General features: G+C 38.2%; 1 protein-coding gene across 9 annotated transcripts in view; it reads right to left on the minus strand.

Moving 5' to 3' along the window:
* Positions 1-4,368: 4,368 nt before the first annotated feature.
* The window catches only part of SCML2 (Scm polycomb group protein like 2), a 72,329-nt gene continuing 51,359 nt past the window's right edge, over positions 4,369-25,338 (minus strand). For 6 of the 9 annotated variants that reach the window (XM_088160243.1, XM_088160241.1, XM_088160242.1 and 3 more), the window contains 8 exons: positions 22,967-23,102; positions 20,928-21,131; positions 16,322-16,504; positions 15,183-15,296; positions 11,781-11,885; positions 9,050-9,331; positions 8,196-8,359; positions 4,369-6,720 (listed from right to left, as the gene is read on the minus strand). In XM_088160243.1, the coding sequence (XP_088016369.1) occupies positions 6,595-6,720; positions 8,196-8,359; positions 9,050-9,331; positions 11,781-11,885; positions 15,183-15,296; positions 16,322-16,504; positions 20,928-21,131; positions 22,967-23,102 (1,314 nt within the window). In that variant the 3' untranslated portion in view covers positions 4,369-6,594. Of the gene's footprint in view, positions 6,721-8,195; positions 8,360-9,049; positions 9,332-11,677; positions 11,886-15,182; positions 15,297-16,321; positions 16,505-20,927; positions 21,132-22,966; positions 23,103-25,338 lie in introns of those variants that run through there. The other 3 variants (XM_014875862.2, XM_088160244.1, XM_088160246.1) reach the window with 3 other exon arrangements.

Raw genomic sequence — 25,338 nt, forward strand, 5'->3', positions numbered from 1 at the left:
ACTCATATGCTAGAGTTAAAATGGGTATTGAGACTCCCATGATAGAAACTGGCTAATAAAACCAATAGAGTCAAGAAGGCTCTGTAAAGCAGATGGTGGTATCTGGTCAGACCACTCATACCCTCAACTCCCATGGACTAAATTGAGAAATAATCTAGATGACTATGACATCAATAAATGAAGTTACATCAAGTCAAACCCAAGCCTGTATTCCCAGGTGTTGGCTGCTCAACTGGTCTGGCTTTAAAAAATATCATACCAAGCGTGAGTTGTTAACAGCAGCTAAGAAACAATTTAAGGACAGAGTGCATGTCCCAAAAAGTGGGTTGGGAATTACAAGGATTCATCCCTTGTTTCAGATAAAATCATGTCAAGATAAAAGATTTCACATCCCTGAGAGGGTTCAAAATGTTTTTCCTAACTTCCCCCTTAAAAATCCCAGCTTAACATAAACAGTCAAAGACAGAGGTAATCTGTGAATCTGAAAGTTTATCTTGATATATCCACCTGGTTTTCTCCTTCCTGATTTTCCATGACTTCATCCTTCATGTGTTTTCCTTCTCATGTTTATTGCAAGCAAACCCTATCACTCATCCCAGTCTTGCATTTCTGTTTTCTTTCAAAACATTTAAATTTTCCCCAACCTGTTCATTTCCTGTAGTCAAACACCACCCAGGCAATTACAATTAATATATTACAGTGAATGCAAAGATGTATGAAAGTAATATGCTCCCTTTTGCTGAGCTGGCCTCCTCAAAACAAACATACAGCTGATAGCAGTCAGGTAAAAAAAACAAGACAAACAAAAAAACCGTGCCAAAACCAAAAAAAACCCCAACCCAAACTAAAACCAACCAACCAACAAAACCTGCCCCCTGTCCCATTACCCATTGAATCTAATAAGCAATGATGTTCCAATATAATAAAATCACCTATCTACTACCTCACTCCTAAAGTACAAGCATAAACCAAGGGTAGACTAAAACGGAGTATTTATTTATTAATTTCTCCCTCCCTGTTATTTTGCTCATGTAAGCACAGGCACTTAAAAAGAAAAGCTCATTTTTAGCAAAGTAGATCACACCTGGAGAAACACTGTGCAGGTGAGAGGCATCTGTTCACAACAGAGTACCATGCACACGCCCAGGGCAAGGGCTGAAATCAGTAGCAATAGCTGGTACATCAGAGATAAAACAAGCAAAAGCTGCAGTCCTTCCCTTATTTTTCATAACATGCAGGAATAAGAAGCACATGGGAAGATCCTTCCTTCAAAAGGCTCTTCAATAAGAGGAAACCTGTTCTGCAGCTAGTTTGGAGAGATGGAAGTTGAGGAAGAGTTCAAACCTGTTTGAAAACCTCACTCTTAGAAATCCAGACAGCGTTAGCTCAATTGCTTGGGGTAACAGAGTGCCTACATAACTACTGAAAAAACTAAATATGAAAAAGGGAAAAATTTAGTAAAATCATGACCTCTTGCCTTTGAACACCAGACTTTCTAAGGTCTACCACCATTCATTAAATTTTTTTCCCACTGCCTTGCCAATTGCCTCAGCATCTGCCTGGAAGGGTAGATGAGTCTCTGTCTTTCCAGTTCTGGACCTCAGAGCTGGGACAGCCAACGCAGGGTAATGGCAATTGTCATGGTGGTTTTGTGGCATATTCATTTTCTTCCAGCTGTCACAACTAGAAAGGAACCATTGGCAGAGAGGGTTTCTGCCAGCTTCAAGCTGTACATCTGTTCACGCTTGTCTGTTCAGACAACATGGGATGCAATCTCCCCTTCCCCTTGTGCTGGCATCTGTTTTCTTGTGCTGTTTGTCCTGAAAGGCCTTTGATTTTGGATGCTGAAAAGTGAATCTCTATGGATGAAAATTCCTTCATGTATTTTAAAAAGAAAAGAAGTAGAGGTGTGCAGCCTTTGCTATCAGTGCTAAACAGTTCCCTTGCAGATAATGAAGGCTGAAATAAAACTAGCAGTGGTCCATAAAGCTATGAAGAGAAGCAGCTTGTGCAGGACTCCTCAGCATGTCAGCAGGACTGGGAGATTCTAGAGCTGATGGAAGCTAATTCTGATTCAAATGGGACAAATTACAGCTAATCAAAATTATCTGCTAGGACAGGGATGGATGATTATGTAAGCAAGGAACTTAAAAGCCTGCTGGATCACTGTAATGGCATGTTTTAAGTACGCATAGGACTCCCGTCATCTACCACAGCCACAGTAATGAGGATTTATTTGGAACAAACCATCAGAGAACAAAGTAGCAAAATACTTCACAATTAAATTATCCTATCTCTGCAGTTTCTACACCAAAAAAACAACAAAAAAAGATATATAAAATGTTATATATAGATACAGTTGCAGACCCACAACACAGTGAGTTTACAACAGACTGTTCAGATTTTAACACGTCTCAAAATGGCTCTGCATGACCTTTGAAACAACAGGAACACTGACAGTTTAGGAACACAATCCCAGGATTATGGGCTAGTCAGTCAGCTTTACAGAGTGAAAGATTATAATCAAGGCTTGAAAAAAAGCAGCAATCATTTCACCACTAAAATGGACATGAAATCAGCTTCTGCCTCCCTGCATCACTCTTAGGCACTTCCAAATGAGCATTTTTTACTCACTCTCATGGTTTTACATGCAATAAAGACAGAGAGGAGGAATATACGACCTTTGAAATTGATCTCAAGGAGGTCTGTCTTTTTTCTTTTTTCCTCTTCAAGCCAAGAGAGAGTAACTCTACACAGCCTCAACTTGGCAGAAAGAGCGACAAAAAGATGCAGATGCTCATTACTTAGAAGAGGTTCACACCTCTTCATTCATTTTACTCTATTATGTAACTAGCTGGCCAATCAATGAAAAAATACTGCTACCATCCCCTTTTAAAGTGTGTTTCTCTCCATGACCTTGCATTAAAATAGACAACATTCTATAGCTGACAAAAGAAGACTGGGGAAAACTTGGGCCTGCTGCTGAATGAGATGGGGGACCTCATTACATAGAACATGGAAAAGGCTGAAGTACTAAATACCAGCTTTGCCTCAGTGTACCCATATTTCAATTCAAGGAAAGACAAGCACAAAGAAACTTTTATCTGATCAGGTTAAAAGTTCAAAATTTTAGTCATCCACACCCAGGGCTTCATTTTTCCCCTACACAAATACCTGAGATACTCAAATTTAGAATTTTTGTATCATGTTCAGGGCTTACATAATCATATCCACAGACTCACGCAAAACTGTCAAGAGCTACAGAGAAGGTTAACATCACTTTTTGCAAATTATATCCCTGATTGCAGAGGGAGAAGAGTTTCTACAAATATAATGAGTAATCAGATGAACATCTTTGCCTGTGTTTACCCCCTGAAATAAAAAAAGGTGTATCTTTATCTAAAGCAACAAAAAAGGAGAAGATGCTCCATCCTTCAAGGCAACATTTGTAATGTGATATTGCTGTCTTTCACTGTCATTCCTACATATGTGTGAAAAGGTCCTACAATAGGTCTACTGCCACAGTCTACCCTCCAGCCTTCTTCAATTCCACTATTGCATAGGTGTTCTGCAAAAATAATTTTTAGAGCTGCTAGTCTTCCCAGGCAGCAGTATTTTAATTTCCAATAGTCCCATGATGCACTGAGGAGTTATGGACTGTCTTCCAAGATGACCAGAAGTTACAGAACCAGATAAAGAGATGAATCAATGTTGATAGAAAAGCAACTTTTAGAAACAAAGAGACTAAATCATATTTTCTTGTAAATAAAAAAAACACCAGAAAGATACTAAGTATGTTCTGAGGGAGATCAGATGCAAAATGGCTCTGGGCTACTGGAACTGACAACTTCCAATTTTCATCATCTGCCAGTGACAGTTGTGAGGTTACCAATCCAAGTTCCTTCTCATGCACTGGCTGATTGCTGACGACAGTCACTGGAACAAGAAACTTCTGTGTCACAGAAATAAGAAAGCTTGAAGTGCATGAAGTTCAAACTTACTGCCATTAACTGCTTTGATTTAAAACACTTTGTGTCTTTACCTGAACACAGCACAAACAGTTTTTATCAGTCTCTTCCCCTAAGCGGTTATATGAGAATTCTGTAAGCTGTAAGTTGCAAAGTGAGATATTCAAAACTAAATAATTGAATAACTAGATAAGTTCTTATTTTGAAAACAAAGAACAACCTAAGTTCAAATATTAATTGCCTCAAATGAACAAGGTTGGAATGATCTTACCCTTTTCATTAAACCCTCCTTATATCAGATGTTTCCATGAACTGTAAAGAACTGCCAAATGTCAGATCAGCCAGCCACCCTTGCCTACACAGAGAGCGCTCACACATCCAGAGGGCATCGAACAGAATGGACAGTTACAACAATGAACAAACTCTTTTATTTTTCTTGCTAGATAAGAACATCCCACCGAAAATAAAGAATAAAAAATGCATTCTGCTGTAAGACTCAGAATGCTTGAATCTCATACTACAGCACATGGAGAAATTCTGGTACAGCATCACAGTTATCTTTGTGCACATGGGTGCACAGAAAGCCTTGAACAAATATTTATACCCATAATAGTGCCATGTACAAAAATGTCATTCCATAAAGACCAAACAGAAAATTTAAACATCTTTGTTTTTCTTATGCCAAGGGCAATGTAAAAAATGGAAACTATTTTCAGTCAATTACTTCCACTTAAATTGCATGAGATCTTTTTAGGCTGAGGAACCCAAATTCAGCATAATAAAGCATAGAAGTAATACACAATTATATATATGTATAAACAATATTCTGAACACATGGGGCATGATGTTTTCTTTAATATATAATTTTTGGTATAACCATATGAAAGTTAAATCAACACTTTTCTAACACCATGAGAAAATATTCTGTTTCTTCATCAATGCTCTGACCTTTTGTTACTATAAAGAGCATGCCTGTATTATTCATCTAAGCATACATGCACCACAAAAGATATGCAAAACAAATCAATACAGATAAACTTTAGTGTCAAATGTCTAATGATGTAATAACAAAAACAATTCTCAGGGTCCAAATGACTTTCTGAATTGAAATTGCATTGCAGTCACTTAAAATAACAAAATACTTGGACTTGAGAGTCACAAAGTTCACTGTTTTCTAGCAGTACCTCTGCGGAAATCTAATGAGTATCAGTCTATGGGTAAAGAAGGTCATTTTCAAAAAAGGAATTTGTAAAAAATACATTTATACTATACGCTTTCATATAAAAAGGCATTAAGAGATACAATAAATCCTACCGTTTTAGGACTACAGCTTCCCTAACGGTTTTTATCACTTGACTATTACATACAGTACATTCAGTTTCCTAAACAGAAAGTATATTTTCTTGTCCCTGATGTATTTTACAACTGGCAGTGACAACAAACTGTTTTATTATCACCACTCATTCTTGCAGCTTATACAAACAGCACCAATTTTACCCAAAAAAAGGTTTATCAGTTACAAAGTAGCACTTCCTCACAGGAAATATAAACCCAAAACATTGGAACCAAATGTGTCTTTCCAAATATCTATCAGAATATATGGCTCAGAGTTAAGCAATGAACAACCAGGAGTATTGCATAGTACAGGGATCTTGCCTGTGTGAATGAAGATACCTTTTGATTGTTTGTCACCTTCTGACTCCAGGAACAAATTAAACAGGTGCTAATGAAAGTAATACACAACTAAATTTACTGGTAAAAAACCCAAGAAATTGTACAGTTCTCTCTGGCACAGTGCAAAGTACACATTGAAAAACTGAAAATATATGTACAGAGTGTATGTATATTTTTATGTAGTATTTCCCTGACACATACACACGTACATATAAAAAACATGAACACACATCCATGCCAAACTTAGCAAAAAGATGGAATGTTTAATATGGGGATGCATTGTTCCAGTGAAATCAGTCTGTCCCAGAAATGGCTGTTTATACAGCCAATATGACCTTCCATGAAACAGAAATATTTACTGCCTGCCTAAACTGACAATATACGATACATTTGTCCTCATAACTTCCCAAAGGACTGATAATCACACTTTATAAAAGCTTATATTTGTATTAAGCCCTCTCTTCCATAAACCCTCCTCTCTTCTGAAAGACCAGAATATTCACTACAGAGATAAGATCTTCCATTTTAAGATTTTCTTGCAATATAAAAGTTTACAGACATCCCTGTAAAAATTATTAACGCCTGATGCTGGTTTAATTTCTTATTTCCCTTTGGGATTCAGCTGTTTTGTTTCTGGATATGAATACGTTGGCTGAAGCCTGTAACACAGAACACGCTTTTCAGGATTCGGAGAGTGCTGCTACCAGACCTGCCCATACCTGGTATGATCAATTGTCCTTCCCTGCCAAGTTTCTGTGAAACAGTTAGCAAAAACACTAGAATGTAATACAAGTCACTCCTCCCCTTTATCCTGAATGTCTCTTCTAAATTTCAAGCGCACTTTAAAAAAATAAAGGTTTATATCAGCAAAAGAGTTTCAAATCAAGGCGATGGCTGTGAACCTGAGAGCTTGGTGTGATCCAAACACACGTGTTTGTGGTACCCCCACTGGCTAGAACTTTCCTTGTTTAAGTCGTTCAATGTGGTAGCACAACTTAAGGGCAGGCCCCAGCTTCAGTCCCATATATTTCATTATCATATCACTCCTCAGTAAGAGTAGTGCCTTCCCATCAATTTCCTGCAGAAGGAAGAGAATAAACACAACAGACAACTATTTTAACAAGCTGCATGGTAAAACCGGAAAGTACATTATAGTTGTTTATACTGTAGTAAAAATATATCTACTATATATAAAACAGTAACTGTAATTTTGAATTTACAGATGACTACTGAAATTTAATTTGTTTTAGTATTTTTTAATGTGTGATTAAGTATTTGAGATGTTAAAGAATGAAAATGATAGTAAATAAAATAAACTGACCAAACAGCCCTCAAGAATTAGGGTTTCCAACCAGGAAAAAAAGTGAATGGGTCAAGGGAAAAAAAGAAAAAGAAGCTGCAAAGGAAGATCTGTGCAGTTAGAGATTAAATGATCCAAGCACTGAGGCCTTGCACTGAACCTTGAAAACAGCTGTGGAGAGGATTTTGGCAAGCATGTGTGAACGGTCACACAGAGGAAGTGGCTAGAGACCATCTAAATATGGGAAATTAGACAGATGTATTTCCATGTTGAACCAAAAAGATTGTCAGGATCAAGACCAAGGACAACTTAGTCAAATTTCAACTGTCTGACTGAGAAGCTGCTGAAATACGACAATCCTAAACTCTCAGTATCATTACATGCCATAGGCAGGCAATTAGTTCCACAAAACACCAAAAAGAGAAACACTGTCTTCTATTTTTAAACACAAACCTGAAAATACAAGTGACATTTACTGTTATTATACAGCTAAGAATAAAATATAAGACCGGAATCTGCATTGAAAGTTATTTTGATTTTTCCTTCCAATCCAGTTTGCTCAGAGCTTAAACTGTTAGAAGGAGCTAGAGCAGAACATGGGTGAAATACTACTGAAGAGAAAGCCAATCTCTTTTTGGAGGGCCATACATGCAACAAAATCAAAAAACAGGTCTTTACTGAGCAACCTACCATAAAAAGGCACAGCAAGAAGTAGGTGAGATCAAACCCACCACAAACTGATACAGTTTCTGTCTCTAAAGACAACTAGTCAGACCTATGAAACCCTTCACCCCTAATTTGTTTTCCCAAAGAGATTAATTTAATATTTCAGCTGATGCTCTGAATTTTACTATCAATGACCAAGTGTCTAGCTAATGATAGATGACATCAATCTCTGATCTAGGAGATTAAGTCTCCAAAACAGGGGGACCGAATGCCCTGCACTGTACATGAGAATGCCATCGTCTCTAGAGGCACCAGGAATGATGGCCATTAGAACCTGGGCGCTTTCAGATTGGCATTATTCCATATACACTGGAAAGAGGTGGCTATTTATATTAGTCTAGCAAGACTGAAAGAAAGAAAAAATATATTGCAGGAGGGATTTCAGGTGGAAAAGCAATTTCCAGCCTCTAATATATGAGGAGAGTCTATTCCACCTCCAGTTGCAAACAGACTGATAGACATGGAAGTTGTATTTTAAGAGATTAACATGACACAATCTACTAGAACAGAATGTATATACATCATACATGTCTCCTGAAGAGTTCTGCATGTGGAGCCAGTGCCCGTGGATCAGCTTCTTTCACAAAATGCACTACTTCCTCTATTGACCAAGTGGAAGGATCTTTATTCAATATTCTTGAAGGTTCCCTTTTTAGTGAATTCAAATCTGGTCCAGTTGTGGAACTTGCAGCTTTTAATACAAAAGTATGGTAAAAAGAAGTATCACTAGTTTGTACAGGGGTAACACATTTCATTTCACATAGGACACTTTAATATTAAACTTCTGGCATTTCTTATGCATTGTTTGCAATATATTAAAATGAAAAGATGCTTTATTTTCCTTCTAATAATACTGTACTGCTCCTTTTGTCTTTAAATGCCTTCTATAACTGCAAATACTTACAGCAGCACAAATATTAGCACTGACATACTTAGAGGGATTAGTTTTACTTGTACTTGGCTCCTGGGTCCCAAGATGCTATTAACTGGGAATGAGGCAAAGGCATGTGAAGCTGTGCAGACAGACAGTAGGAAACCCTATCCCTGTATTTCAGCAACATGGCAGTATTTGATAAGATGCTCAGGAAGTGAGCTGCATATAGCTATCCCTGCTATCCCTGATCTGGCTTGCTGCAGGGTCCATCACAGCAGCAAGAAGCAGCTGCAGCAGGAATGACCCTCCCTGGCTTGCACTACACTATTAGGACTAATAGGCTTAAGTTCTGTATTTGCAGTTACATTAGCAAGCCTGACATACTTGGCAACAGAACATTTCACTCCATATTGCAAGCTTTCCAAAGGCAAAGAACATCTTTATTCGTAACTTCGCTTGTTAATAGAAGCAGTTACATATTCTGGAAGGTTCTGTGTAACAGCCTACCTTCAATCCGCCTCTGCATCCGATTCCTACTGACTTCATGGTAACCACTGCTCCCAGCAGAGCTCAGGGACAGCCTGCGCAGGACTGGGGCTGAATTTGAGGTAGCAGTTGCTGGCTGATGGGAAGTTCTGTAATACGCAGCATTTCCCGAAGCGCGGTACTCTGTGGAATTTCGACAGCTTGGGTTTGACGAATTTACAGAATTAAGTGCAGAATCCATAGAATCCTCGGAAAATCGGTGTTCTTTGGAAGTGCTGTTTTCTTCTATAGGCAATGTTTCTGCTACACAAAAAGCAAGCATCAATATGTTTAAAGTGATGGACATCACACCTTTTTTACTTGAGGCCTTGCTACATTCTCTTGAAAGTACTGACAGACTAATGCTGTTAACAAATCTCCTGCGAGACAATCACTGAGATTGAATGTTTGTCACTTTTCCTCAACTAATCATTGGGCTCTTCATGTATTTGAAAACATTATTTTTGTAGCAAAAGATTTGATATGTCAAGTTTGAGACATTCTTCCATTAATCATTTTAGTTGTACTTATTGAATGCTATGAGCAGGGAAATGAGAGGAAATTTTTTTTCTATAAAATTGTCTGCTGTAAATATCAATACATTAAATAATTTTGGTCCATAATTTTAATTGTTTCTTAAACATATTATTAAAAAGCTAACCATTAATATTATGTAGCACTTATTTTGCAAGATATTTTTGATACAAATAAAAAACCTCATGTTAACTAACAATTGTTTAGTAAGTTCTTAACAGCAGAGGGAGTTACTAACTTCATAAAGAAAAAAAGTGGACAATTATTATCTATGGACCCCAACAGGTTCAGAGAGAGATGCCATTATTAAAAAGGGAAGCAGTTACAGGCAAAGCCACAGAAGTGAGTGCCTGGTATGGCACACTAATGTAACATGTTTTGACCACCCTGCTTTATCTACACACAGTTCTTTGCGTAGGGCAGGGTTTCAGGGTCTCTAACTGCAGACTCTGGAAAGCTACAGATACAAGTAAATTACTGAACCCATGGAGCAAGTAGAAAAAAAAATCTCAGGAAGGGAGCACAACAATATTCTAGTTCTTAGGCCTTTTCAGCGAATTTATACTCTGCAAAAGACAAACAGCATCCACTCAGAAGACTTGTGAACTTTTAAAGTCTGTCAATACTGATTCTAAGCCACGTGAGTGGAGTTCAGCATGTCCCTTTCCCTGGGCTATGAGACAGGAGCCAGATTTTCTTGATTACTGAAAATTCTACTCCTGTTTTCTACTCAGTTTTGTTTGAGAGAAGCATGCTATGTGAGGAAAAAAAAACCAAATGAACAGAAACACCACTCCATTCACTAGCAATCACAGATATTCCCCTACGTTTGCATCAGGCCAATATCTAGCATGAGAAAGAAGTTGGAAGCATGATGTACAAATCTGTATGAAACAAATGCTGCTTTGGCAGGAGAGTTATGAGCTGGAAAAATACAGCTAACAGGTTCACAGAAGTGTAAGCCCCACACTACCATCTTGAAAATAACTCTACTGAAGTTATAAAACATATGCTAGTGAGGCAGCATATTTTTTGGAATAAGAACTGGTACATTCTGCAAAACAAGTTCCTGAAATAAGCTTTATACTACCCTTCTTATATGAAAACTTTCAAGAATTTCTTGGGCAAATGCCCAATTAAAACCAAAGGAAAAATATTTTCCTAAAAAACCCAGTGAGCTTCTCAAGCATATTTTCAACTTGCTTCACGAGGTCTTGGGTTCTCTTTTTGAATGCTGTTTAAAGTGTAGTACAGTGAAGAATTGTTATGTGTATTGTGACCTTCAAACAGCATAACCATGAAAGGGAATTAAAGGCTCTCAGAGAGCCAGCTCCCTACTTAGTGAATTTGGTAAGGCAAGACCATAGAATCACAGAATGGAACCACAGAATCATTTCGGCTGGAAAAAGCTAGGACGACCATTGTTAACCAAGTACCACTGTGTTCACCACTGAGCCACGTCTACATGTCTTTTAAATACCCCTAGGGATGGTGACTCAGCCCTGGGCAGCCTGTTCCAATGCTTGACAAGCCTTTAATGAAGAAATTTCTCCTAATACCCAACTTGAACTTCTCCATGTGCAACTTGAGGCCATTTCCTCTTGTCCTATTGCTTGGGAGAAGCGTTAGTTAGGAGAAATTATGAATTCCCACCTTCCAATAACCTCCTTTCATGTAACTGTAGAGCACAATAACGTGAAAGGAGGTAAGCACTTCCACCAGCTCCCTCAGTACTCCTGGGTAGATTCTATATGGTCCCAGAGACTTGTGCATGTCTTAAGTGATGACCATTTTCCTGTGGATTGTGGGGGCTTCAATCTGCTTCCCATCCCCACCTTCCAGTTCAGGATGCTGGGTACATGGAGAACAACTGATCTTAGTACTAAAGACAGAGGTTAAAGGAGGCATGAAGTACTTCAGACAGTCATCCTCAAACTTTGTCACTTTGTTTCCCCCCACATCCAATAAAGGCTTGAGATTCTCCTTAGCCATCCCCTGACTGCTGAGAAAAATGAAACAAAAAATTTTCTTGTCTTTTATGGCAGTAACCAGATTAAGTTCTATTTGGGCTTTAACCTTTCTAATTTTTGCCTTGAATAACCTAATGGTATCCTTGTAGTCCTGATTTTCCTGCCCCTTCTTCCAAAGGTCCTTTTTTTCTCCTGAGTTCCAGCCAGACCTTTCTGTTCAGCCAGGACAGTCTTCTTCCATTCAAGCTTGTCTTTCAGCATGTGGGGACAGCCTGCTCCTGTATCTTTATGTCCAGCCTTCCTGGACTTCTTATCTGCAAGGTGATGTAACATCTTTTACTAAATGCGATAGTCATGAAATAAAGCAGCTTTTATGGATACAAGTCCTTCTCTTTCATATAAATAACTTTCAAAACAACCAATGCAAAACTTTCTGGTTTGTCAGACCTGAATTAAAAAAGCAAAAAGGAAGCTACTGAGGTTTTCAAAGAAAACAAACAAGAAAATAAAAGCCTTTTTATTTCTCAGAAGTACTTACAGCAACTTACCAAGATTAAAAACAAAAGATATCATTCCATAGAATTTCAGAGAGACTTTAAGAGATGAAGTCAATGATGCACAATATAAAATTAAAAAGTAGCCAACCAAGGGAAAATTAGAGCTGTAGAGAATGAAACCACATCTCAGTCCAAGGCCAAAAGGCAGAGGTGATAACTTAAATTGTTACAACAAAGCTGTAAGAAGGAGCATAAGGTTTGACTGACTGAACCTGTAGATTCAGATTTCAGACGTCTTGAAAGGTAGGATGAAACAATGGAGATAACATTCCCCAGCAGAGAATTTTAACTGGAGTATTCAAGCATATATCAGCCAACTCCATGTAATGTATTAAGAAAAAACATCTTTTAAGTTTTTATAGTAAACTAGTAGGAATCCGAATATAAGTTGCTTTTTTGGTTTTTTTAAATAATTGTTTTACATTATCTTTGTCAAGATTTCTGTAAAAAAAGATGTTAAAAATTTACTGCATTTTAAAAGAACTTAATTGTATTCATTCCAATTATATCACAGATTTCTTTCTGATGTTACATATCCTGAAGCAAGTAGAAGTAGGTTTGGGAAATATCAACTCTGCTTTTTTCCTCCAAGATATCAGCATTTGAATTTATCTTACTGTAAATTCTAAACTCATATACACAAGGTGGAAAAGCTGGCATATTTCCCATCATTTTTTTTAGGGAAAGCTTTCTGTTCAGTAGCTATGGTATCCAATCCACTTTCCAATCCATCCATCCAGCTTCTCTACAAACAAAATGCAGCAAAATTGGCATCTAGCAAATGGAGCACTGCAATCCATGGAGTGAGACAGTTTGCCTACCTCGGCATTTTGAGCAGCTGTGAATAACAGAGGTATGGAAAGAGATGGGAGGTTACACTGCAGAATGCCTGACCTCTGGGTGGATTAATGAAAGGCCAGTAAGAGGCCTTACATTTCAAATGTAGGGATGACAGCAGACTGTTTAGGCACTGAAGCCTTAGCAAGAACTGGATGTTTTGTTTTCTTGAGGCTCTTCTGGGAATTAGAAGCCAGTTGTTCTGTCTCATACATAACAAAATGATGTAATTGGACACAGTAGTAGGAACACACTGTTTTCAGGGGAAGGGAGTCTGAGTTATTCCCCACTCCCTCCTCCTTTATCTTTCATAACTTTAAGAAGAAACTGTTAGTGAGCAAGAAAGGCAGCAAAATCTGCAAAGCATATCCCTGAGCAGATCAGAAGGAAAACGAGCTGTTTGAAAGACCGTTTCCCACAATTACTCCATTTTGCCTTCAAATGATATTTCAAAACAACTATTTTAAGGCAACTGTGTCTCAATGGAACCAGAAGTTTTGGGGGCAGATCTTTCTTGTTAACCAACCCATGACTGACCGCTACAAAATTGCCTCCAGATTTTCAGCAGAGGACATTGCCCTAATGGGAAACACACAATGCTAGAGAACACTTTGCCTGTTAAAATGCACAGAGTACAAATTCAAACCTCTGAAACCATGGAAAAACACTTATTTTAATTATTTTTTATTCAAGTAACTGCATTTTACAATGAACTAGTGATCTTAAAATGTATTTTAAAGGGTACACTGACTCCATCTGTAAAAGATCCACTAGCAAACAAGAATAAAAAACAGTATGTGCACTCATGTTTACTTGAGTAAGATTTCTTACAAGATACTGCAGATCTACTTAAACATTTGTTTTACTCCAAATGAAACAACTTCATTTGAGTATTAATAAGTGCTCCACACTTATTAAGTTAGTACCGAAAACATAACTTAGATGTATAATATATCTCTGGAATTAAACCAGAGCTTCTTTTGTGAAGACACAGAGGTTGATAATCAATGCAGAACTGTGTATACTAGCTACAGGAAATATAAAGATGTGAGTATGCTATATACACACACAAAGTAGTAAGATATATAATTTTAAATAAGCTATCATTTGGAACATGTCAATTTTACATCCTTTTCTGCTTTAACGGTAGTCTTACTACTTTTTAATATGCACAGAAGAGATGTCCTACCCCCATTCATGGTAATAGATAGAAAATAATTTCAAGATTACACACAAAAATAAAGAAAAAAAGGAGGTAAAAATAACTAATCCCCATCATACTTCAAAAAAGCCTTTGGAAATTACATGCAAATATCTTCCTGCAAGAGAAAGTACGCATTAGATGGGTAAGTCAGTATCATCAATTGACCACATCTTAACCAGTTAAGTAGCAAACTGGTTACTCAACCATTTCACTGTGTCCCTGACATTTAAACCTAGATGCTTTACTTCACATCTGAGGCAGACTAAACCTAGACGTGCTCAGTTACTGCAGCTGAGCTGGAGCACAGGAAAAAGTGTTATTTTACCTGTGAACTACACCAACCTAAGAGTGAGCTGTCACAGGGAGGCCACACCGCTCCCCTGGCCGTGGCTGCCTTCCACCCAACCCTTCCTGTGCTCATCCAGCTCCACAGAGAGTCACTCGAAAGAAGTAAAAACAAGACTCTTCACCAGAATGTTTTCTGTGCTTTTGCTCAGTGCTTCAGCTCACTACCTAGCCAGGGAAAGGGAGCAAGGGTGGGCTAGGACTCACTGCAGGGACAAGGAGGCAAGGAAAGCAAGAGCAGCACAGCTTCACTGGCAGCTAGCCATAAACTCAGCTGAATTCTATCATCAAGCTGCACCCTTACTCACTTAAAGAACCCAGCCTAGAGTTTAGAGATGCTTCCAATTTATCTCCTAACCCATTTCAATGCAATCAGTTTTCTGCTCAGTAGCCCTGTATGAAGCAGGAGGCTTCATCTGTCTGTCACCTGTGTGCCTCAGCCCCTTCACAGAAAAGGCTGCAGGTTTAGGAGAAGCACTGCTAGAACTTGCAGTAGATCTTCCTTAAGTGCAAAATCTGTGCCAGTGATCAATAATTAACATATTTCCACCCTGACCTGTCAAAGGCTAGAGACAAACCAGACACGTATGTTGTACTCAGTCCTTTTTGACTAGAAATACTGAAACCATAAATAATCCTCCTATATAATTCTGACATAATATAATTACCTTCAGATGGATGAGCATCGTTTCTGGGAAGCTTAGGGGAAAGAGGAGCAGTATATGGTGGAGAGTCCTGAGGGTATCGTTTAGCACTCCTGTTTTCAGGTATTTCTTCTTTGGCTGTGAAGAGAAAAAGTCACTACTTATTATTCTAGCATAAAGCTGCTCATGGGCAAAGTCCAGAGACAGAAGCAAAGACAGACATCAACCATTCACTAGGTTAGAGTTGCATTTCTCGTGTCACAAGGACTCAGTCGCTTCAATACAAAATTTCAAAGCTGAATTACCTTGACCCTGTCTACTTTCCTGAAAGTTAAAACTAAGAACTTTCATATAATAGACAGAATTACAAAAATAATTTCTCCATTGGGAAAAGAAAAAAAAAATTTCTACACCAGCACCCGGAACACAGACTCAGCTGTCAAACAGCTCTGAGGAAGCTTCATTCCCAATATAAATCTTGTGAAACTGTCTTGACAACAAGGCTATCTCAGCTGTGACTCCTGGCTTCACCTGGGACTTGTACTACCAGGTCCTACAAAAAAACTGTTGAGAGATCTTGGCCAAGTAATCTGATCTCCACTCTACGTTCTTGGTGCAGCAAAGGTATTGGACTCACACAAAATTTCACAAGCAGCCAGCTTCACAAGTTTTTCTACTAGATGACTCGACTGTGCATAGTAGAATGTAAAATTTTTTGAGCCATCCCTAAGTAAGGCAAAAAGAGAAAGAGAAGAGTTTGTACTTGTGTTGGAAGGGTTAGACTGAATTCCCTTTCAGGGGAAGTGCCTTCTCACAGATAGCTAGCATCTTTTGTTAAATTTATTTTATGAGCTGAAAATAAATTTAACAAATAAATGTGAAGTTTTGAGCTTGTCTTTTTAGCAGTATCACAGTGGTAAAGTACATATGTTTTCTGGTTTGCCTACAAGGAGAAGTTTGCTGAATAAAATTATTTCTGCACATGTGGTATGACCTATCCATTACTGTCAAAGCAGTTCCACACTGAAACCAATTCACAAAGAACTGAAGTGCATTAATTTCAAGCAACTCATGTCACAGAAAGACTAAAAAGTTGCATTTCATAAAATCCCCACATTTCTCAGAAATATCAGCACTTGAAAATAACAAGTGATTAACAGTACCTGGCTTATTCCTATCATACTCCATAGGACTATGTGCACATCCCATGTAAGGGCTGAAAGGCTGGCTACTGAAGAGATTATCACACTGCAGACTGTGGCAGAGTTTCTCCAAGAAGCGTAGGACAAATGATGCACTGTTTACAGAAGGAAGATTGATGGCATGCTTTTCCCCATCAAAGGAAGCTGTGAATAAAAAGATTATGTCAAACACCCCCCAAGCATCACGAACTATAGCAAAACATCACCATTAACTTAAAGGAGAAGACATCCAGACTTGATTTAAACCATGAAAGACATGAGAGGAGTAAACAGTCATTCTGATAGTTTAAAAATTTTATATCCAAAGGACTGATTTCACCTTCCATTGGATCCATGTCAGTTTAAATTTGCTCTATGGGAACTTATTTTAATAAAATAATTTTGGATTCACACCAGTATAACAAAACTTTATGTGGAGTTTCCATCACTTACAAAGCAGCAAGCTCTCCATAACCTACTTGCATGAGATAGCACAAGAAAGACTCTTTACAATACTTGCCCCAAACCCCCAAAAATCCTCCAAAAAATCAACAAAAAGCCCAAACAGTTATTAAAAAAATTGACCAAAACGAACCAACCAACCAAACAAAGCTGCCAAAAAAAAACCAAAAAAACAAAAAACCCTGAAGAAATGAAACAAACAAATTTAGTATTTCTTTTCTTTTCTCAGTTTCTAACTGAATGGAGAATACTTGTGGTAAGGTGCTGGCATCCATTACCATTGAAATTCTGACTCAGAAACTGTTTTGCCATTTGCTATTTTATCACTAGAGAAATCTATCCTGCTGTCAACACTACAGTGGTCAAGCTCCCATTTATTTCAACAGGAGTTAGGTGGCAGAGATACCACAGCAGCCACAAATGGATCTGTTGTCTTTTAAACTGAGTGATTACAAAGAGCCTGGACATGTGCCTGTGTCTTTTCCTTGCTGACCTCTTTCCTTGCCCTCAAACAGTGTGGCAGCTGAGGATATTTTTATTTTTTGTAAAAATTAGTAAGGTTTGGAAAAGACTCAATACTACAGATACATGGACAAATAATTACCATTACATCAACTGAAACTTTTAGTTACATGTGATTAGGAATACTTTAGAACAAAGCAGGAACGAACTTGTAACTTAAGCTCAGGGCTGAAAAGAAGTGGCATAAACACCAGGTTTATGCATCAATTTGTCTTTTTGGTTTTCAGCTTGTCATGCAGCTTTCTGTTGTTAACATAAGTTTCCGAATGATAAGCAGAGCTTTAAAGGATCACATTTCGTTGGTAGCAGATGCTTGAAAAAAAAAAAAAAAAAAAAAAAGCCAGAAATGACAAGAAAGCCTATATTCACAGATCTGAATTCAGGAATATTTCCATATTGTGTTACAGAAGAGACAGATAATATACACAAAACTAAAGAAAATGCCTAGTCTAGCATATTTTAGGCTTCCTTAGGAAATCCGAAGTGTCAATTACTTACACTGTTGATGTAAGGAAGCTTCTGATTAGAGTTAATGTGCGTTAACCAGCCAGCATCAACAACAACGTGCTGCCTCTCCCATCTGCTTTCATGACAGACTGACCACTGCAAGTGGTTGAAGTTTTAAGAGTCAGTACTACAGAACCGAAGTGTTTCCATGGCCTATTAGGTTTTCTTCCAGGCTCCATTGCCCAAATGAGATCTTAATGATTAACAGACCCACATGTAGTTCAGAGACAAGGTCCACTACATCCTGTTTGGGAAAGGGGTCTCCAAAGCCAAATTTTGCTTGGAATTCAACCAGCTCTGGAGAGAAAATGGGCTGAGAGACCTACCATAGTTTGACCTCCTGACAAATTTACTGCAAGGTAGTAGTCAGCTACAGCAGAAATTTAAAATGGTCTATAATAGCCTTATGGATCTTCCTGTATGGCCTTTGGGGAAATGACTTACTCTGTACACTTTAATTTCTCATTTTGAAAAAAAACAAAACATTGAAAAGAACAATGTTATTCAAGACTTGTCATGAGGATAAGGCAAGAAACAGCTGAGGTGTTGTGACTGCCCCAGAAAAACATTCCATGAGAAAAACCCACAAATAAAGATTCAGTGCAAATGCAGCTCCCCTGGACTTTTAACACCTGAGGGCAACCATAAAAACTCCAACCAAGGGATTGGGATCCAGATCCACAGGCTCAGCTATCTACTCTGCTTGGGAAAAACATAAGCATCTTACTGCCCCAATAAATGCTAGGGGAAAAAATAAAAAGGAGTACCTCTGAGGTACAACAACTTAAATTTAAATGATATATAAACAGGGACTGGAGCTCTCATGTGCAAGCCCAGCCCTCAGGATGAAGAGTCATACTAATTTCTTCACCTTCCATTCTTTAAGTATGTTTTACATACCAGGTTCAAGCTGGGGAAAGACTGAGAATGAAACAATCAGAGAAATGTGTTTTTCTGATAGCAATGAAACTCATCCTAGAGTCTGATTTTAATTCTCTGCTTGAGAAAATTTATCTGAGCCTCAATCTATTTCACCCCACCAAACACGACAGTCTCTGTGCTACAAAGAAAAAAAAAGGAGCTGACACCACCATCATTAGTGGGCTTGCTAATCAAGCCTTTAATTTCCTCTCTGTTTTATTTGCCTGAATTGAAAGCTTATGCATTAAGCAAAAATAAAATAGTTTGTGCCTTTGTTTGAGAAAGAAAAGACGGAAAAATTCTAAATTTAATTTTATTCAAAACAATTATTTTCTTTGGCAGCTGAACCAAAAGAACCCACTAATTATTCCATATACTCCAGCAAGATTATTTTATCCATGTCCTCATCAGCAGTTTCCTCCTACGGCAGGTATAATACTTTCTATAAAAGCATCAGCTCACAAAAGCCTTAGATTTCTTTGCTTATTCTCTACCACAACATTTTTTTTTCTTGACAGTCTAAAAAAAACCCCAAACAAAACGTGAACAACAATCCATCCTCCAAACCCACTTTAAAACAAAAAGGCTACAACTGTAATTCTTTATTTTATTCTACTGTTGCTTCCCTCTTCTTCCTTACTATTCATGTGCACAGCTAGATGTAATGTGCTACATTAATCTAAGTCATATTTTATACTTCACAAAATTTATCATACACAAATTTTTGATAAAATGACAGGGAGTTTGCTCAGGCACTTCTCAGCCACCTGTCTGACAAGCCAAGGAGAAGCAAGAGCTCAAGAACACCAGAAATCCACTGCGGCCTTGTGGCTCACTATCACCCAGACCAGGACTCTACTTCCAGAGCAGCTCACATTGCCAGGTTCCTCAAATCCAAAATACAGGCCTTGAGGTGAAGCCAGGTGCACAACAGTAAATCCTTTTTGCCAGAATTTTTGAATGCAAACAAGCCACACCTATGTAAGGAATCTGAAATTTCTCTCTCCTGATTGCAATTATTATTTTCAATTACGCAGTCACAGCCCAGAGATGGCACTGGCCTGTGATTTAGCCCTTCATGATAAACAATCACAAATAAAACACTGGCAATGAACATCTCAGAGCATTTTGATCTAAAAAATTGACTTGTCTGAAATAGGTACAGCAAGGTATTAATAGTATACCAAACGTTCATATATATTGAAAAAAAGCCACAGTACCAGTTTCAAAATCACAGCTATACAATGCCATTACACCTCTACTACACAGCAGAGAAGCAGCATCCATTTTGTGCACAAACTCAGGGGGATGCCTAAGCAAAGTTCACTGTAGTTCTGCCATGCACAGGTTGAGGTGTGCTCTTTACATAGTTAGACAGCAACATTTTTATGAGTACTTAACTGAATCTCTATTCCACTAATCATCTTTCACATCTGGTGTTAATACAAAGAGATTAAAGTAAAGCCAAGTCTTTTACCACCACTGATGGAATTATGAAATGATGTGCTAACTGTTATACATAGAATATTTCCTAGCCTGGAAGGAAAAAAAGTCAAGCAGCAGCTATTCAGATTGAGACATACAGATAATTTATCTATAGACTTGCCATCAATATGTAATACAAATAAACCTATTCCATAACAGGAGACATAGGTGGATGAAGAGTGACCTAAGATACTGCTGCAGTTCTGGGGAATGGGGTAAGGGAAACAGCAGCAACTTTCACATGTGGAATCACTTCCCTGGAAGCTAAACAGATTAGTTTGAGACTTGTCACCCACTTGGTTAATGCTTTAAGAACACAAACACCATGCATGGATAAGATTATGCAAATGACTTGAACTGATAATGCTGATTATTTCACTTGTAGTGAGTTTACTTGACAAATGTTTGACTACAGCTGCTAAATGAGGTACACAAGCTCTCCTTAGTGTAAGAAGCTAACTGTATTGTGCATTTGTAATTTAAACACTGCTATTGCTACATTTTAATTTAAATTTAAAGAATTGTTCAAATCACTCTGAACTCAGAGTAAGATAAATCATATATCAATGTTCGCACCTGTGTTCACACAGCTAAAAAAGTGATATAAATTCATTGCAGCTACTTCAGTTCTTCTGCCCTACCTCAAGTTCAACAAGTAAAGAAACAAATGAAACAGAACATCTTCACATACCAGTTATCATTTCCCCTCCATGATGGCCAGATTTCAGAAATCCAAAGACAGTTTTGGCTTGATGGGCACAATCCACACAAGCCTGTACAGCCTGCTGAAGTACCACATTGACAGGACCTGGTCCAAAATGGTCTGGAAGCTGCTGAACCTTCTTCTTATCCAGGTGAGGCCCAGAATTTCCATGCTTGTTCACATAAACACACACTGAAATGGTACAAGCCACATTTACTGCCATGGAACCAAGACATGTTTCCAAGTTAGAACTGCAAATTGTCATTTTAATTTCAATCTTGCAGAAGAGTTATACTGGTCAACTCAAGAAGCTGAGCATGCACACATACTTTCAGAGCATGCAGAAAGTACTCTTCTCCCAAGGTCCTCTTGACTGAATCCTAAACTCACTTTTTTTCCCTGCTTTCTGAAGCCCTCTTCTACCTCACTAATGTAACAAAGATGACACGATCTGTGCTTGCGTTTTGATTTATCTCTGCTCATACACTAGTTCCAGGGAAGTACAAATTACAGGCACGTACTCCAAACTACCAAGCCACAATTCTACAAAGCAGGCCTTACCAAGTTACTGCCTAAATCTTTTCCTATTTGAGAAGCTGCAACGAAGAGAACCTTATGTTATAGACCTGCCACTGATGCTCATTCTGAAGTACCCATATGGCACTAACATATACATCCCACAGAGTGGCTACTGAAGGCCTGTAGCTTCAGAAGACTTGAAATACTCATATATATGACTTCCACACAGAAATATGGCCCATGCTAAATAAACACTTCTTTACAAACACTGTAAGGTGGTTTGAAGTGTTACACGAAACAATCATATAAGACTTTTGTAACTACTTTTTAAAGAGACAATGTGAAACTGTCTTCCAAAACAACTGCCAAGGCAGAAGAACATGGAAAACATGTAAACGATGATTTTTTTTCCTTATTCATCTTGGCTGCCACATGACCAAGAATGCACCTGAGACATTATTACAGCTTAATGAAAAAATGTGCCTCTGTGGTGATTGAGCAATCTAAACATTCTATTACACAAAAGACTGACATATTTTCTGAACTGTAGTTTGATTTTAGATAAAAACCCTGAGCTTTTAAAAATAAAGTATTTCTACAAGAATTTTAATGATGTCATGTGTTCATGCATATCAGTTTACTCTCTGAATCTCCAAATTGAAGGAAACCTATTTGTACAAATAATCAAAGCTACAAATCAACAATAATAGTATGGTATTTTCTGTCTGGGCTCAACAACTGCCTTGCAAAATATTTACTTTCCTAAGACAAAGGTACATGTTTTCCCCTCACCCATGACTGAAACTGGGCGTGAGAAGAGCCTGACAACTTCTATTGTAAAAAGAGGTTTTAAATGCAAAAAAGCAACCTAAGCAAAATTATCATAATTTATGGAGATTTCAGCTGACAATATATGAATTATTTCACTACAGGGTTACCAGTTCCTCAATAGGTTAGTTCATTTACTAGCTTATTTCTTTTCTGCCAATCCTTTTAAAGACACATTTCATTATATTTAGAGGCAAAAAAAAAAAAAGTCAACGTGAGGAAAGAGGAATGTATTCCCTCTGATTGCCTTTGCTGGGTTTTAACAGAGTTGTTTCTTTTCATGTAAGGCTATATAGAGATAAAATCTCTATTTTGTAACATTACAGTACAACTTGCATGGGATCAGAGTATCATATGGGCTTTTAGCTACATCTATTCCCATTTCATACATTAAGGAGTGGGACAGACATGAAAGAACTGTACCATTTCCTTCTTCACACAGGAACAAACTGCCAGGTCTAGCAGATCTATCAAAAATCCTCATGCCCCAGCATTTATTGCTATAATGTGGGAATCAAAATACTAGTCCTGAAAAGTAACTCAGGCTCCTACAAATATCTTTAAAAAATAAGGCATCTGGATAATGATTTACAGTAATAAGTTTGCAGCACATTCTTCATAAAATGAAACTACCTGACATGGAAGGCATTTCACACACTTTTTTTTTCTTCATCTTTTACCTGTGGATATAACTGCTGCAGTTGCACCAGACAAACTGATTCCATCTTTAAGTATCTGTGTAGTGCCATTTTCCCCCTCAGGAGATGACTGAGGAGAAGGAGATGTAGGAGTCAATTGTTCTGGCAAGACTTTTTTCTGTTAAGAGGAAAAAAAAAAACAGAGTCAAAATATTTAATGTTTTTTAAGGAATCTGCACAACCTTTCTGCTATCAGTTACCATCTTAATGAATGTGTGTGGTTTCTTACTAGAAAAGTACCACACACAGCAGAGAAGGGAAAGCTCAGGAAAGGAAGACCAGGAACTGTCAATTTGCAGTTACAGCTACTTTAGTAATGCAGTGGAAGACAAATGACTCAGAAAGGAACCCACCTTTACCTAAAAAGTGGGAAAAGAAAGAGCTTTATATACTAATTCACGACTCTTCTAAAAATCTTAGGAAGAGGTATTTCGGGGCATTTTCCTGTTCACGCCCTTCCAGCTGGGTTTAGCACAGCTCAGGTTATTTAGGCTGTGTATGTACTGTCATAAAAAAACCTAAGTCACATCTAGGTGTCAACATTACAGTGCACCTGTATTTTCCCTGAGCTTGTTTCAAAGGAGCTGAAATTCTCAAATAACCACTGCCAGAAATTTTCAAGTGCTTCATGCAAGAGATCAAACAAGAATGTAGTTACAATCCAGTTATGCTGGTTGCCAAAACTTTTTCCTTTCCCAAAGAAAACTTATTTGCATCTTGCAATATGACAGATAACCAGAGTTCAGAGCACAGCAATTTACAGATTGGTCTGTGTGCACTACCTTCTCCACCAGAGGAAAAGAGAATTCTGTTGTAATTTGATTTGTATTGGGATTTAAAAAAGAGAAGTGCACATGGAAGACACTTCACAGAATATGCTGATTTGGAAAGGACCCAAAAGGATCATTGAGTCCAACTCCTGGTCCTGCACAGGACATCCCTAAGAGTCACATCATGTGCCAGAGAGCATTGTCCAAACATTCTCAAGCTCTGTCAGACTTGGTGCTGTGACCATTTCCCTGGGTGTTCCAGTGTCCAGCCACCCTCTGGGTGAAGAACCTTTTCCTGGTATCCAACCTAAAGCTTTTCTGACACCAGAGGCCATTCCCTTGGGTCCTGTCACTGGCCACCAGAGAAGAGATCAGTGATATGTTTTGACATACTATGAAAATACATTGAAATAAAAGAAATAATAAATAAAGAGTTCATCACTTTTCCCTCCACTGCTTATTCTTACATGAGAACAGATTACATTTTGACTCTCTTATCTAGCAAAAATTAGGAATGTAAGAGATTACCCAAGGTCTTGATACTGCTGAATGCAGCAGAGACTTGGGGTCATATGGTAAGGATTTACCATTAAAACTGATATATAGTGAAGTAAAAATTCAGTCAATTTGCTAAGGAAGACTAAGCCCTCTTCCATTTTAAAGTATTTATCCTTCAAACTTTTAGAAGCAGCCTATTTTCCAAGTAATGTATTGAAAACCATGTAGAAAGCAATCAGAATATATATCTTCTTAAAAGAAGCAGTGCTTAACTTCTTCACAACACCTAGAAAGAAGGAATTAACTTTCTTCTGAAATCCAGAATACTTTAAAGAAAAATTCTGTGCCACTTACGAGTTCAGAGAAGATAGGTTTGGTTGGAAAATGTACTTGACAATATGGCACTGGGTGGAATCACCATGAACATAAGGAATAGACTGCCAAGGCTTGGCACTGCATTGTGAGATGAGGTGGCACAGAACCAAGTAGTGATGTATTACTTGTCAGGAATTGACCATTTATCTTAACACTGGGTGACAGAAAGGTCTCCATCCTTAATACAGAGAAAAAAAAAAAGTGCTTGGGAAGACTGAGGTTTTGATCTGAACATTCCTGAAGGCCCCCTGCAGCAAGGGTTCTTGCAAGGGGGCATTTTTCTTTTACCACGCTACCAAAAATGGGCAGTCGGATTGAGGGAAAATACGAGGAAATGGGAGAAAATGTAGGCATGAAAACAAAATACAAACACTAAACTAAGAGGAACCATCCACTCTCCACATCAATGCACACATGTGGTGAGACTAGCTGGCTATTTCCTACCTTCTCCCTCAGAAGGGAATATAGCACGTTATGCTTGCTCAGCTGAGGCTCTCATTTTGCAACCTCCCCACTGAAAAGCAGCCAGCTGCAAGCCCAGAGCCATTGTTCCATGGGACAGGCCACATTCCCAGCAGGGCTGGGCACAGTGGCTGGGGCTGGCTGGCCCCTGCCAGCTGGGAGGGCACACCAGCCCTGTCTGCCTGCAGAGAGCAGGGCTCACAGCTTGTAACCACCAGGACAACTTCACCAGCTTAATGCTTAAAAACT

This window comes from Sturnus vulgaris, chromosome 2, assembly GCF_052056855.1.
Source record: "Sturnus vulgaris isolate bStuVul1 chromosome 2, bStuVul1.hap1, whole genome shotgun sequence".
In the NCBI taxonomy this organism is placed as follows: Eukaryota; Metazoa; Chordata; class Aves; order Passeriformes; family Sturnidae; genus Sturnus; species Sturnus vulgaris.